This window comes from Limulus polyphemus, unplaced genomic scaffold (assembly GCF_000517525.1).
Source record: "Limulus polyphemus unplaced genomic scaffold, Limulus_polyphemus-2.1.2 Scaffold5149, whole genome shotgun sequence".
In the NCBI taxonomy this organism is placed as follows: domain Eukaryota; kingdom Metazoa; phylum Arthropoda; class Merostomata; order Xiphosura; family Limulidae; genus Limulus; species Limulus polyphemus.
The window spans coordinates 694-15,254 of record NW_013670759.1 but is presented as its reverse complement, the minus strand read 5'-3'; the positions used below and the strand labels follow the sequence as shown (position 1 = coordinate 15,254).

At 35.3% G+C, this 14,561-nt stretch overlaps 1 protein-coding gene across 1 annotated transcript in view; it reads left to right on the top strand.

The window, feature by feature from the left end:
* LOC111089063 (calcium/calmodulin-dependent 3',5'-cyclic nucleotide phosphodiesterase 1A-like) overlaps positions 1-14,161 on the top strand; it is a gene marked incomplete at its 3' end in the record, with an annotated part of 45,705 nt that extends 31,544 nt beyond the window's left edge. Inside the window, exons 4-5 of the mRNA XM_022400798.1 lie at positions 3,124-3,231; positions 13,979-14,161. Coding sequence (XP_022256506.1) covers positions 3,124-3,231; positions 13,979-14,161 — 291 coding nt within the window. The remainder of the gene's footprint in view (positions 1-3,123; positions 3,232-13,978) is intronic.
* Between the last annotated feature and the right edge of the window lie 400 nt (positions 14,162-14,561).

Genomic DNA, 14,561 nt, shown 5'->3' with positions numbered 1-14,561 from the left:
GTATTACAACACACTAAAATACATATGTCAATTGTTAGCTATCATAGTATTGCAATACACCTAAAATACATATGTTAATTATTACTTATCATAGTATTACAATACACCTAAAATAGATAAGCCAATTGCTACCTATCATGATATTACAATACACCTAAAATACATGTGCCAATTGTTACCTATCATAGTATTACAATACACCTAAAATACATGTCAATTATTACCTATCATAGTATTACAATACACCTAAAATACATGTGTCATTTGTTACCTATCATAGTATTGCAATACACCCAAAATACATATTTCAATTATTAGCTATCATAGTATTACAACACACCTAAAATACATATGTCAATTGTTACCTATCATGATATTGCAATACACCAAAAATACATATGTCAATTGTTAGCTATCATAGTATTACAACACATCTAAAATACATATGTCAATTGTTAGCTATCATAGTATTACAACACACCTAAAATACATATCTCAGTTGTTGGCTATCATAGTATTACAATACACCTAAAATACATATGCCAATTGTTACCTATCATGATATTGCAATACACCTAAAATACATGTGCCAATTGTTACCTATCATAGTATTACAATATGGATATAATTCGTTTTCAGTCACAGTTATTCACTTTAACCACAGTAGGTTAGGTAATGCATCATACATAAGTCTCCACTGTATATCCACGTCACGTTTTTTGGCCCGACTTCTATATATTATATTCTATATACTTTTTGGTAATTGAGGATGATAGTTATTAAAAACAATATTTTCTTTTCTTTTTATTAAATTGTTATACAAGGTTTTAGTTTCCTGTTCTGCTACTGATGATTCTAAATTAGATGTATTATCTGGTTCATTATTAGTAAACTTTTCACTACTGCTAGTTAATCCTATAGCATTAACAATATGTTTAAACTATAGCATTAACAATATGTTTAAACTATAGCATTAACAATATGTTTAAACTATAGCATTAACAATATGTTTAAACTATAGCATTAACAATATGCTTAAACTATAGCATTAACAATATGTTTAAACTATAGCATTAACAATATGCTTAAACTATAACATTAACAATATGTTTAAACTATAGCATTAACAATATGCTTAAACTGTATTGTGATCGCAGTCACTAAACGTTTCAAACGCTCTTCATTTTGATCATTCTGTAATTGTGACGGAAAGATTGACCTTATGTTTTTCTATCTATTTTTTTAGTTATCTACAATATCTGATATTGTTATCACATTATTTATCAGCCACGAAAAATAACAAAATGGATATCCTTTATTATCTAATAAATAATAATTTAAGAAAAGGGGCTCTTTAAGAAGTGCTTGAACAAAATAGTTTTGAATTTCATTAGCTTGAAACTTTATAAAAGATAACTTAAACTGACAAATAATCTAAGACTTACGATTAAATTGTACCGAGTTCAAAGTTACCAATTCCGTTCTGTGCAGACTTAATATGTTTCAACAGAACTTAAACTATATGATCAAAAAGCACTGAAACTTGAGTCAGTTTTACGTAACGAATGTAAAATTTATTAAATCTTCCATGAAATTCTTATTATATTTATCTTAGCGTGAAAAGGCAGTGTGGAGATAAAAACTTTACCAATTTCTTAATACACTGTTTACACACTGCTTAAAGAGTTTATATGCATTACTTTTAAAGTTTCTTGACACTACTTCTGAAGAGGCCTCCCTATGTACACCCGGGTTTTGATACCCGTGGTGGGCAGAGCACAGATAGTCCATTGTGTAGCTTTGTGCTTAATTCCAAACAAACAAACAAACTTCTAAAGAGATTACGCAATACTTCGAAAAAGACTACACACTACTTTTAAAGCTCCTTCACACTACTAAAGAGATTACACACAACTTCTAAAGAGCCTACACACTACTTTTAAAGTTCCTTCACACTACTAAAGAGATTAAACACAACTTCTAAAGAGATTACACAATACTTCGAAAAAGACTACACACTACTTTTAAAGCTCCTTCACACTACTAAAGAGATTACACACAACTTCTAAAGAGCCTACACACTACTTTTAAAGTTCCTTCACACTACTAAAGAGATTAAACACAACTTCTAAAGAAATTACACGCTACTTTAAAGATTCTTCGCGTACTACTTTTAAAGCTTCTCAACACTACAAAAGAGACTACACACATCTTCTAAAGAGGATACACACTACTTTAAAGATTCTTTGCACACTATTTCATAAAGAAGCCACACACTACTTTTGAAGTGCCCTCAGTCTTAATCGGATTTGGTTGTGATTTAACGAAGATATATCGGCATATTTTAAATTTTCTGCGGTGCATTTAAAAATATTTATTGAACCAATGATCTAAATTTGTTTTTAAAATGTGAGATTTATAACCAAGAAATACCGGTTTGATTCTATGTATTTTACTAGTAAGTATCTCCCCAAAACTTTCCAATAATTGTTTATGCTTTTATCTCCAAACATTTTGTATTAATTACGAAATTATTTTACAATCAATGTAGATCACCAGGTGTCGCTCTGCCATTGTATTACTTATCAGTACGTTGCAAAATATATATATACATTTATATACAAGTTTATGTCGGTGCATATGGAGTGTTTTGGACATATTTGATTTGATTAAACAATTACTAACTCCAAAAAAAAAATGTTTTAAGTCGTTCAACGTTTTGTTTTTTAGAATTTTTGAGGAACTACTTTTTGCATTGACTGGCATACTGAGCCTTCATTTCCTTTAAAATGTCCCTCAGTGGCGCAGCGGTATGTCTGCGGACTTGTACTGCTAGAAACTGGGTTTCCATACCCGCGGTGGGCAGACACAGAAAGCTCTTTGTGAAGCTTCGTGTTTAGTAACAAACAACAACAACAATAGCATCCACCCCCTGTCGGCGAGGTTACCAATTAGTGTAGGAAGTCGTTTCTGCAGAAGTTAAAAAAATAACATTGTTTGGAGTTCGTAGTCGTATAATCAAATCAACATATAAATCATAACATTTTTTAAGGATGTGACTATACGTGTATTATAGACTTCGTTATCATCACGGTGTTTTCCAAGCCTTTGTGTTGTTGCTAGGAAACAGCCTCAAGGGATCCTGGCTAATTGGAATCCCACACGATCCATTATTGCTCCACCCTGGAAGCGGAGTTCTCGTCAAACAAGTACCATCTTGGATCCAAACAGGTTAATCAAATTTATTGAGTAATTGGCGCTCAAAAATTATGTTAATGTTTACTGAAATATGTCTTGAGTGATAAAAGGACTGTGTATGCTTGTAACCGAAACGGAAACCTTGACAAACAACGTCTTTAAATCTCTATAAGAAATATTGTGATAATATTGTCCTTCTTAAAATTGACTTTACTTTCTCCAGGGGGCGCAGGCAGCAGATATCACCAAGCCATGTGACAGCCACAACCAAAATAAAGTCGTGGTTGAACTAAATGTATCAAATCTTCGAGCAGCCTTGATTAGTGATTAAGTCTTAGGAGATAATTACTTTTTAATTAAAATAACTTCCAGAAACAAACGCACGAAATGTATCAAAACTATATTTTGACATTGCTTGGCGTTACCTAGGTAGTGTGATGCCACTGAAAATTGATCACTTTGGGGAAAGGTAAGTAACAGCAATTTCTGACGCAAAATATTCATACACTCATGATTTGTTAAGGTCGGGTATTTAGAAGTTCCAAGGCGGGGGTATATCCTCTACTTATGACCATAGAACATAAAGGAATATTGATGATCTTGGGGATTTAGGACCATCCAGAAAAAGACCCGCAACAAGTCGTACTCCAGTCGTGGTAAGCTTGTTTGATTTTTGAATTTCGCGCAAAGCCGTTCCTAATTTAGCAATGTTAAATTAGAGGGCAGGCAGATAGTCAACACCACCCACCGCCAACTCTTGGATTACTATTTTACTAATGAATAGCAAGATTGACCGTCACATTATGATGCCTCCACGACTGAAATGACGAGCATGTTCGTTGACAAAGATTCGAATCCGTAACCTGCAGATTGCAAGTCCAGCGACCTAACCACCAGGCCGTTCGTGGTAAGCAAAGTATGGCGTATTGTAACAGGTGAGATACCGCAAATGCAAAGGTCAGTGGCAAAAGCAACAGTGCACAACATAATCAAGAAGAATCTCTGTCTGACAAAAATATCAAACAATGTATGGGTTCGCTAAGATGAGGCTTCCAGTCATACCTTCCATTCAACCGTCCCCACAGAATGAAACAGATATTCATGTTCTTCTACACAAAGACATACAGGTCAAGTCACCGGAAAGCAGCACCTTGTAGATTTATGCGTGATCACACTATTTAAATGGGTGCTAGGAAGTCAGTGACTTCGTACACTACATGTATTATACAAACGACGCAGGTAGGAGTGGTGTGTTTTGGACACAATAGCCGTTTGATGAAGCCTTTTGCAGTGGATACTATGCCATGGGGCTATTGTCAAAATGCACGGTCGTCAGATAGAGCATGACCTGACATGACGACGTGGATCGTAATGACGTGGTGAGGTTCCAAACTGGTTTTATTATAATGTACTCAACTTCTGTAATATTTTCTGAAACGTTTGAGAAATTAAAGACTTAACTAGTTTGAAGTTCAAATACAGCTTCCACAATGTCATTTGGGTTCCCTACCTCTTAATTCATTTATTATATTTATAACTCTACTAATATTCTTTAGGTATTTTTTATAATAATATTTTAATCATCTATGTTAAGTTCGAATATTCTTAATGTTGAGAATATACTATTGTTTAAGTAGATGTGCAATTTGACTAATGTTTTGAGAGGCAAACTGTATACCCAGCTTTACCATTGGTGAAAGACCAACAGATCCGGTGAAAGTCTACAAGTAAAAGTGAATTTTAAGTCCACAATGGACTTTCTTTTTGAAGCTCTTGTAATGTACTTTAAATATCTTACCTTAAAAGTTTTGCAGGTTATTTTCAGGAGACTGCACTCTTCCGTAATTTTTCTCTTGAAAACGTGGAAAACACGCATGCGTTGTCTAGAAATGAGCAAAATATCTGCGAGGATTTTTCAGTGGTGTTCATTCTCCAAGAAAATTGTTGTAAGACAGGAAGAAGTAGATTGTAAGTGATGAGGTGTAAAAATCGAGTCGAGAAACTTGGTGGAAATGGAAGCAGTTTTGTCACTTTTTGTTCAAAGCAGCCCATTTCACAGTAGAGATGTGGTCAAGATTTCTACTGTCTGAATTTGGTACATTTAATGCGTCAGATTTAATAATAATCTTGCATTTTGTTTTTACGGAATACTATATTCTATATGAAGAAGTAGGAAATGTCCTAAAAATATTTTAATTTCGAAATACTTATCTAATTCAGGCTTAAGCACTTATACTAACTCTACTATAAACTGGAAGGTAAATGGTGTGAATCAGAAAAGAGCGGGAAACTCTAAATAGTATGTATGTATGTTTTCTTATAGGAAAGCCACATCGAGCTATTTGCTGTGTCCACCGAGGGGAATTGAACCCCTGATTCTGGCGTCGTAACTCCGAAGGCTTATCGCTGTCCCACCAGGGGACCTTAAATAGCAGCAATATCTTTATTCACCGCATTGTCTCTAGATATTGCATTAATGTGTATTTTGGTTGTTATGGGAAACATAATTGTTTTTATTGTGGTGTGAGTTTTCTTGAAACTCAGCTATTTACAATAGCTACTTCAGTAACGATATACGGGTTATTCTATAAAATATTTTTACTTTTCAATATATGAGAAAATTGATATGAATTTAGTTTGCTTTTGGATAAGTTAGCATGCTAAGTTTGGTCTGGATCGGTCAACTCGTGTAGGAAGATATGCGTCCACAGACAGACAAATAGTTTCCTAGATATTGGATAATTACTGCACCAGTATGGCTAAATACGTATAGCGCATACGTGAAGAACGCCTTTCCATACTTTTTCTACATAGCTGAGCTGAATAAAATATTTCATAATACAATGTTTTTCAGAATTAGTTCCCGTGATAATACCTGTCGCGTTATTTCATTCGAAGGCAATGAAATATATTGGATATCGGATCGATTAAATCCAGTAGAATATATTCGATATCAGATGAAATATATTGGATATTGACTCTTTTGAAGGTAATGAAAGATATTGGATATCTGATCGGTTGAAGGAAATAAAATTTATTGGATATCGGCTTGAAATCAATGAAAGATATTGGATATTGGCTCGTTTTTAAACAATGAAAATCATTGGAGATTGACCCGTTTGAAGGTAACAAAAGATACTGAATATTGGCTCGTTTAAAGGCAGTGAAAGATACTGAATATTGGCTCGTTTGAAGGCAGTGAAAAATATTAAATATTGGCTCGTTTGAAGGTAGTGAAAAATATTAAATATTGGCTCGTTTAAAGGCAGTGAAAGATACTGAATATTGGCTCGTTTGAAGGCAGTGAAAAATATTAAATATTGGCTCGTTTAAAGGTAGTGAAAAATATTAAATATTGGCTCGTTTGAAGGCAGTAAAAGATGCTGAATATTGGCTCATTTGAAGGCAGTGAAAGATATTGAATATTGGCTCGTTTGAAGGCAGTGAAAGATACTGAATATTGGCTCGATTGAAGGCAGTGAAAGATACTGAATATTGGTTCGACTGAAGGCAGTGAAAAATATTGGATATCGATTTAAATAATGAATATTGGCTCATTTGAAGGCACTGAAAGATATTGAATATTGGCTCGTTTGAAGAGAGTGAAAGATATTGAATATTGGCTCGTTTAAAGGCAGTGAAAGATATTGAATATTGGCTCGTTTGAAGGCAGTGAAAGATACTGAATATTGGTTCGATTGAAGGCAGTGAAAAATATTGGATATCGATTTAAATAATGAATATTGGCTTCGCGTTTCGCATGGAAAAAAACTCAGTTTTTCAACACTGTTTTGGTACAGGGTGATTCATAAACTAGTACTGACAAGTGGCCAAAGTTTTGGCTGAGGGAAATGTTGGATCCCAGTTGTTTGTAGTTAACTACTTTTATTTGGTGTCCTAGTCGTGACTTAGTATTTTTGGACTACGGATTCAATTCCGTTATTCACTTCAGATAAAGTTAATAATGTAAGCTTTCTAGTTTGAACAAATTTGTGAATAAGTTTCACATTATCTTTTAAAACTACTGTTTCATACCAGACTGTTGTAGTGTAAAATACAAAATATGCCTTAGTGGAGTTGAATATGTCGTACAATTTGCGGGGGGGGGGGAGGGTAATCCACGGATGACGATGTTATTCAGTGTTTATGAAAGTTATTCATTTTAATATTAGGAACTGCTGTGAGAACAATTTTATGAAGCAAACAACCATCTATTATTTGGAACACGGAAGGATTTTCTTTTTCTTAGAAACGTTTTTGAAAAGTTTCGAATTTTGTTACTATGATAAATATATACTTTTTTGAAGAAAACATATATCATTCTTTAGTTTACATTAATTCTTTAGTTTTCTTTAGATGCCAGTCATGTATATTATTAGCATTTTCCTGATTAGGTAAATTAAAGATTTGATCGAACCTAGAATACCAACGCGTAATGCCAGCCAATCAGATATTCTCCCAAATTCTATAGGCCTTGGTTGGGATATGGAATTTTTTTGCGTCAGATTGCAAGTTTTCTGCATGTTTTCGACCGTTCTCCAACGTAAGGTTTCTGCTATAACCAAGAATCATTAGTTAGATTTTCTCTTATTTAGAGTAGTCCTGTCCACTCTTTCTTAAACTTGATTTCTAGTCTTCTTGTTTTTTAATTTAGTTACCTTATTGATTATAATTATTTCAAAACACTACTAAGATTCAAAAATAATTATATATATTTTCTAGGACTACAGAAAATACTTTTCATTCGAAACAAAACATCACAACGTTTTAAATGCATTTGAACTTTGCAGGCGATGAGACTAAGTGGTTCTCAAACGCTTTGCCAAAATTATCTTAAATTTAGCCCTGTGATTTCTTCTAAACTTGTACCAGAGTTTTGTACTTGTACCCGCCACTTAGTTTAATTCTTCGTCAGTAGGTGACTCCACCACAGAAGCTTGAGCCATTTATTTTAGTTTTATATACACTATCCTACCAAAAGTCATGGGACACGGGTAGTTACGAATAAAACATGTTTTTATTCCAATAAATTATTATCGTGTTGGCCTTTCTTTGGCCTTAATGACTGCTTCAATGCGTCATGGAAGACTGTATAGTAATTTCTGGTAGAAAGCTGGTGGTATTGTGCTCCACTTTTCCTTTAAAGCATTAGTAAGCTCCATTACTGAAGAGGGCCATCTTGGCCTTGCCCTAATTCTGCGATCCAATTCATCCCAAATATGTCCTTTCGGGTTGAGGTCGGGGCTCTGTGCTGGCCATTGCAATGTTCCAATGTTATTCTCTTCAAACCACATGTTCAGAATCTTTACTTTGTGACATGGAGCGTTATCATGTTGGAAGGTGTAAGGGGTGGTATCATAAAATTGCCACAATGTAGGAGACACAGAATTGTTCAGAACATCAATGTAGGACTCAGCATTCGTGGGTCCATGCACTGCGATCAGTGGACCTAGTCCATACCACGAGAAGCACCCCCCCCCAGACTATTATACCGCCACCTCCAAACTTCATTGTTGGGACAACACATTTAGGTAATAAACGTTCTCCAGGCATCCTCCAATAGGCTGAAAGAGCGTGTAGCGTGACTCGTTGCTCCACAGGACCGATTTCCATTGATCCACGGTCCAGGTTCGGTGTGCCTTGCCCCGTGCCAATTGACGGTGTGCATTTGTTTTTGTTATCAACGGCTTGTGGGCTGCAGCTCTTCCATGAAAAATCATGGCATGCAGCTCTCGACGTGTTGTGGAAACACTTATAAGATTGTCTGTGGCAGCTCGCATCTCCAAACACAGATTTTAGAGTCTGATGGTGATATGAGGTAATCAGCCTTCTTAAAGTGCGTCGGCTCCTGTCAGTCAGTATTTTATGCCTAACTGGTCGTTTCTTTGGCTCATTGTCACCTGTGGACTTCCATTTCTTCAGCACGTTGCCAGTTGTTGACCTGGAAATGTTTAATTGTTACAGACACTTTCTCCAAATGACATCCAACTATCCTTCTCCCTCTGTAACTCTGTTAGTTCTTTCCGAATACTTATCGTTCAGCGTACAAGTTCGAAATGACTTCCTAGCGAACTGCTGATCACCTTTATAGGCCAAACTATTTGTATATTTCGTCATTCCATCCATTTCCTGCAATCAGAGGTGTGTCTCATGACTTTTGGTAGGATAGTGTATATCTGCCAATAGATGACCCCTCTACAGAAGCTTAAATCGACTATTTCAATTTTCTGTATATATTTGCCAATAGATGGCACTACTAAAGAAACTTGAGGCCGAAGAAACAAATACAATTAATAATCGATTTAAGAGTTATTTTTTAATAGTGTTACATATTAGAATTTCGAATATTCCGAAGCCGAGTTAACTGATAATTTAAATTTAGTAATTAAATTGTACTTTGGATCTAGTATTTAAATATATGTCGATATATTCGTCAATTTACGATATTTGCCAACAAGAGTGATACACACCGTCTTCGTTTTTAACACAAATACGTTTTAATATACACACAACAGTACAATTTACAATAACAACCATTACAAATAGTTATTACAAACAAAGATTTATAAACAAAAGTTTCACAAACTCACAAACAATATAAAATCTTTCTAGTTTGAAACTTCCATGATATCTTATCGAGGGTTTACGATGAGCGAGTTAATTACGAGTTGATGTAAGTAGGATTCGCCAGGAAGCTAGCTAGCTTTGTCCTTGGCCACACACGCTAGATTTTCCACCGTTGAAGTTAGGTGATGTTTAGGTAATGTTTTCGTTGTATTTATAGGCGTGGGAAGATTTTCTGGAAAATTCAGATTACAAAACAATTAGGACAATTATTTTTGAATTAGCTTTTTCTGAAGTAATTGATTTCTGTTTCAAATAGGCAATTCCACCAACATAACATTTGCAGCTAACTCGCAAGCAGTACTCCATAAAATTCAGAGTGGTTGGTCCCCAAATGGATGGCAGAAAGCAAAGTAACTTCATTGTAAGGCCATCACCTGGACGTATGTTATAGGCCATGCAGGAGTAAAGCTAAAGTCCATCACCTGGATGTATGTGCAAAATCATGCAGGATTAAAGCTAAAGTCCATCATCTGAACATATGTGCCAGGTCATGCAGGAGTAAAGCTAAAGACCATCACCTGAACATATGAGCCAGATCATGCAGGAGTGAAGCTAAAGTCCATCACCTGGACATATGTGCCAGGTCACGCAGGAGTAAAGCTAAAGGCCATCACCTGAACATATGTGCTAGGTCATGCAGGAGTAAAGCTAAAGGCTATCACCTGAACATATGTGCCAGGTCATGCAGGAGTGAAGATATAGCAGGAGAGGAGGAAGAATAATGTGCAAAGCATGCCAGTATTAATGGTGTCTCGGGACATACCCTCCAGAAAATTTTGAAAAATAGGTGCTATGAGATTGACCTTTGTGCAAATATTACAATAATTTATTGAAAGTATTAGTCATTTGCAAGCATTTCTTTGTGATTCACAAAAATAGGTGCTCACTGGCACTTATACTCACCATAGATATAAGCAAGCACAAGCATATACACTTGTAGATTACACATGTGATTTATTTTGCATTGTTATACTGATTCATACAAAATACTACAAGTCTGTATATTTAACTATAAACAATTTTTGAAGTGCAAGTTAAAGTTTAAAAAGCCCTATAGTTACTGGGACAAAATGTTGGTCCGGCTACTGCTCGGTCTGACAGACCTGCTCCAGCGTACATGTATAGGCCATCACTTGGACGTATGTTCCAGGCCATGCAGGAGTAAAGTTAAAGGCAGTCACCTTGTGACAACTCTATCGATAGTATATCGACCTCATCCACACTAGCAAAGCGAAAACAATAATCATGATCATTCAGAGGAACTGAGACTGCTGGAAAACAAAATACCTTATGATATAGCTAGGAAAATTGTGATATTAGGAATTATCGGACAATATACAGCTAGATGGCCCCTGGTGTCATAATATAAGGAATTATAGGACAATATACAGCTAGATGGCCCCTGGTGTCATGATATAAGGAATTATTGGACAATATACAGCTAGATGGCCCTTGGTGTCATGAGATAAGGAATTATAGGACAATATACAGCTAGATGGCCCCTGGTGTCATGATATAAGGAATTATAGGACAATATACAACTAGATGGCCCCTGGTGTCATGATATAAGGAGTTATAGGACAATATACAGCTAGATGGCCCCTGGTGTCATAATATAAGGAATTATAGGACAATATACAGCTAGATGGCCTCTGATGTCATCAGGAATGGAAGTCTCTTCTGCTTTCTGCGAGGCAGCCAGTCTCCACATCAGGAGAAGTCAAGGCCTGTCAGTTAATCCCATGTCACCTTAGTACTCAACTAAAAACACAATATTACTTAAGAAATTAATGAATTATATAAAATTGTAAAGGAGTGTTTGAAAATCTCAAATCGTGTTTGTTTAGCGTCTATTAGTTGGTTTGATTGTGAAAACTATAAGAAACCATATGTATTCATAACACGGTTTATGCTGTATAAATATATTCTTAAAATCACAGGACCACTTGTAAAAATATTTATTTCTGAGACCGAACAAATACCTTTCGAATGCATAAAGGTTGATGATTGTGAAAGTAAAATCTTGGTCCAACAGAAATATATCAGTTATGAATAACACAGTCTGCTCATAAATAAGAGCTTGTGGTCAGAGTGAAAAACAAAATCAGAGATTACTGAAGTTTACGTCTTTTTATATGGTTATCGTTGCGATTGAAATTCTAAGTACTTTGGGATATTTTAGGATAAGAACTTCTATCTAATAGAGTTGACTTAATGTAAGTACTATCTTCCAAGAGTCTTTGTACCGTTAGCTATCTAAACAATGAATGAACGTATTGACTTCCAAAGGCAATTGCTGGTTTCCATAGAAACGTAGAGATACTCTGGTTTTTGGTCGTTGTGCTGTTAATGTGGATTTTGTGGGCGTGTTGCACTTTGATGAGACACTGGTAAACAGATACCAAAAGATAAAGTAAAATTTATACTGTCAGACCATTTAGGCCATGAAACCAGAAAACAGCTGAAATAGACTACTAAATACTTAAATTAAGTGTATATGTGCATTAAAGATAAATGTGTAAACATGGAGATTGACAAAGGATGGCAAAACGTAAATAAAACGATCTATTGAATTAAAGTTTACTAACCCTATGATTGAGAACAGCCTTGCCAGTGCTGGCCCATTCCTCCTGTTCAGCTTTCCGTAAGCTGGTTAGCATGTTATCTCTACGATCTCTAAGTATTCTTTTGAAAAAAAACAAATATATGTAAGTATATTTAAGCTGTATGTAGGGACTTGACAGTTATGTGATTCCAAGTTATTCCAGTATCTTTTTAAGAAAATAACCGTTAATTTTAAGGTAAGGTTAAGCTTGTGAGGTTCAAACATTTGTTTGTTATCTTGTTAAGAGTACCAGGAGATATGCTCAGGTTCAAAGCAATATTGCTTTTTGTATTAGGAGGTAACCACAGTCTTCCCTTTGCTAATGAGAACGTTGATCGTGATTGGTTTGGTTTCCCGCTGTCTTAAAGTCTCGGCTGTGCAACTTTTCCCGCTTCCATAGATAATACTTAAAACTGCATTTTTCGAAATGTTACGTTTCTTGGTTTTGTTTACAAGTATCACTATATGAATATTTCACATACCTCTTCAGCCACTGAACCAGTTTCCAAGGCATTCTACAAGTCCTTTATAACAATGTTTACTTTTAAATTCGGAACGGATGGGTGTCTATCACGTGGCCATTGTTTCAACACTTTCCCGCTATTTGCAGTAAAACTACAGTTAAATTACATGCATTTCTTTGATCATTTTTATTGCATTAATACATGCACAACTGAGAAATAAATATATTAATTTTTGTTTGGTTATTTTCGGATATTCGAGCAAGGCTACTCAAGGGCTTATCTGCGCTAGCTGTTTCTAATTTTGAACTGATAGACCAGAGAGAAAGCAGCTAATCAAGAACACCCATCACCATATCGTAGGCGACTCTAATCGAACAATGAGATTTAACCGTCACTCTTATAACACACCTATAGCCGCAAAGTGCGGAGCGTGATTCTGTTTTTGGCTAACCATCGATATTCAACAAACATACATAACTTTCTGTCTCTTTTCTTGTTTTCCGTTATTCTAAAGATTTAAAAGAAAGCCTCGAACGTAATGTTTCTGATTTGTAAAATAGCACAGATCATTGTTTTCATAGTATCTATTCAAACAATTGAACGAAGAATATATAATATTTTGGATGTTTTATTTGAATGAAGAATTAAAGTATTATGGGTATTTTTATCAATAATATAGAATCATTTTGTCTGAATCAACAATTTCCCCGAAAAGGGGCATAAGGCCGCCAGGAGGAGTCACCTGTTTTAACCACTCGCACCACTATACAGTAATGTGTTGTCTGTCTGTCAGTCAGTCAGTCAATAGACACTAAAATGAAATTACATAAGGGACGCTTAACGTTGCAATTTGTACTGTTGTGACGTCAGTATAACGTGTCATGAATGAAGAGAAGAAACACTCTGTAGGCTACAACACAGCATGACATACGAACTTCAAAAGCAAGAAACCGAAATTTTTATTACTCTTAATTTTGGTTTTATTTATTCTTGAAACAGAACACTTTCTGGGACCCTACGGGTATATTTCTCTGAGACAATGATATGAAATATTGTAGATATGTTTATTTCTACCTGTCAACAGACGTCACACGGATGAAGATTATGATTTATCAAAAGTCCAGCCTGATGCTGTACCAGGTGAAGTACGTGATTGGTTGGCAACGACCTTCACACAACAAGCGGCGAAACAGCGAAGAGGAGAAGATAACAGGCCTCGTTTCAGATCCGTAGCTAAAGCAATTCGAGTGGGTATTATGGTCGACAAGTAAGTGCTTTCCTCTATCGACATTTAACGTAACTAGTTTTATTACGTTGTTTAATGACAGAAGCTTTTTCAAGTGCTACGATGAATTTTAAATAATAGTTATTATAATTATAATTGAGAGAAAATAAACATAAAAACAACTATAATGTCAAAGGATTGCTTATAAACAGTAAGTTATAGTTTTTCCAATATCATCATTCACAGTAGAGGTATTGACTGGTTACAACACCAGGACATGTCAAGTTACACATTTTAACTACAGTACTTGAGGTTTCATACTAGTCACGTGTTATTTGTCTTGTGAATTTATAACATAGGTGCGTGGAAGATTAATTGAGTCTGGGCTATCTAGCACGGGTATCGAAACCCGGCTTCAAGCACTGTAAGTCCGCAGACATAC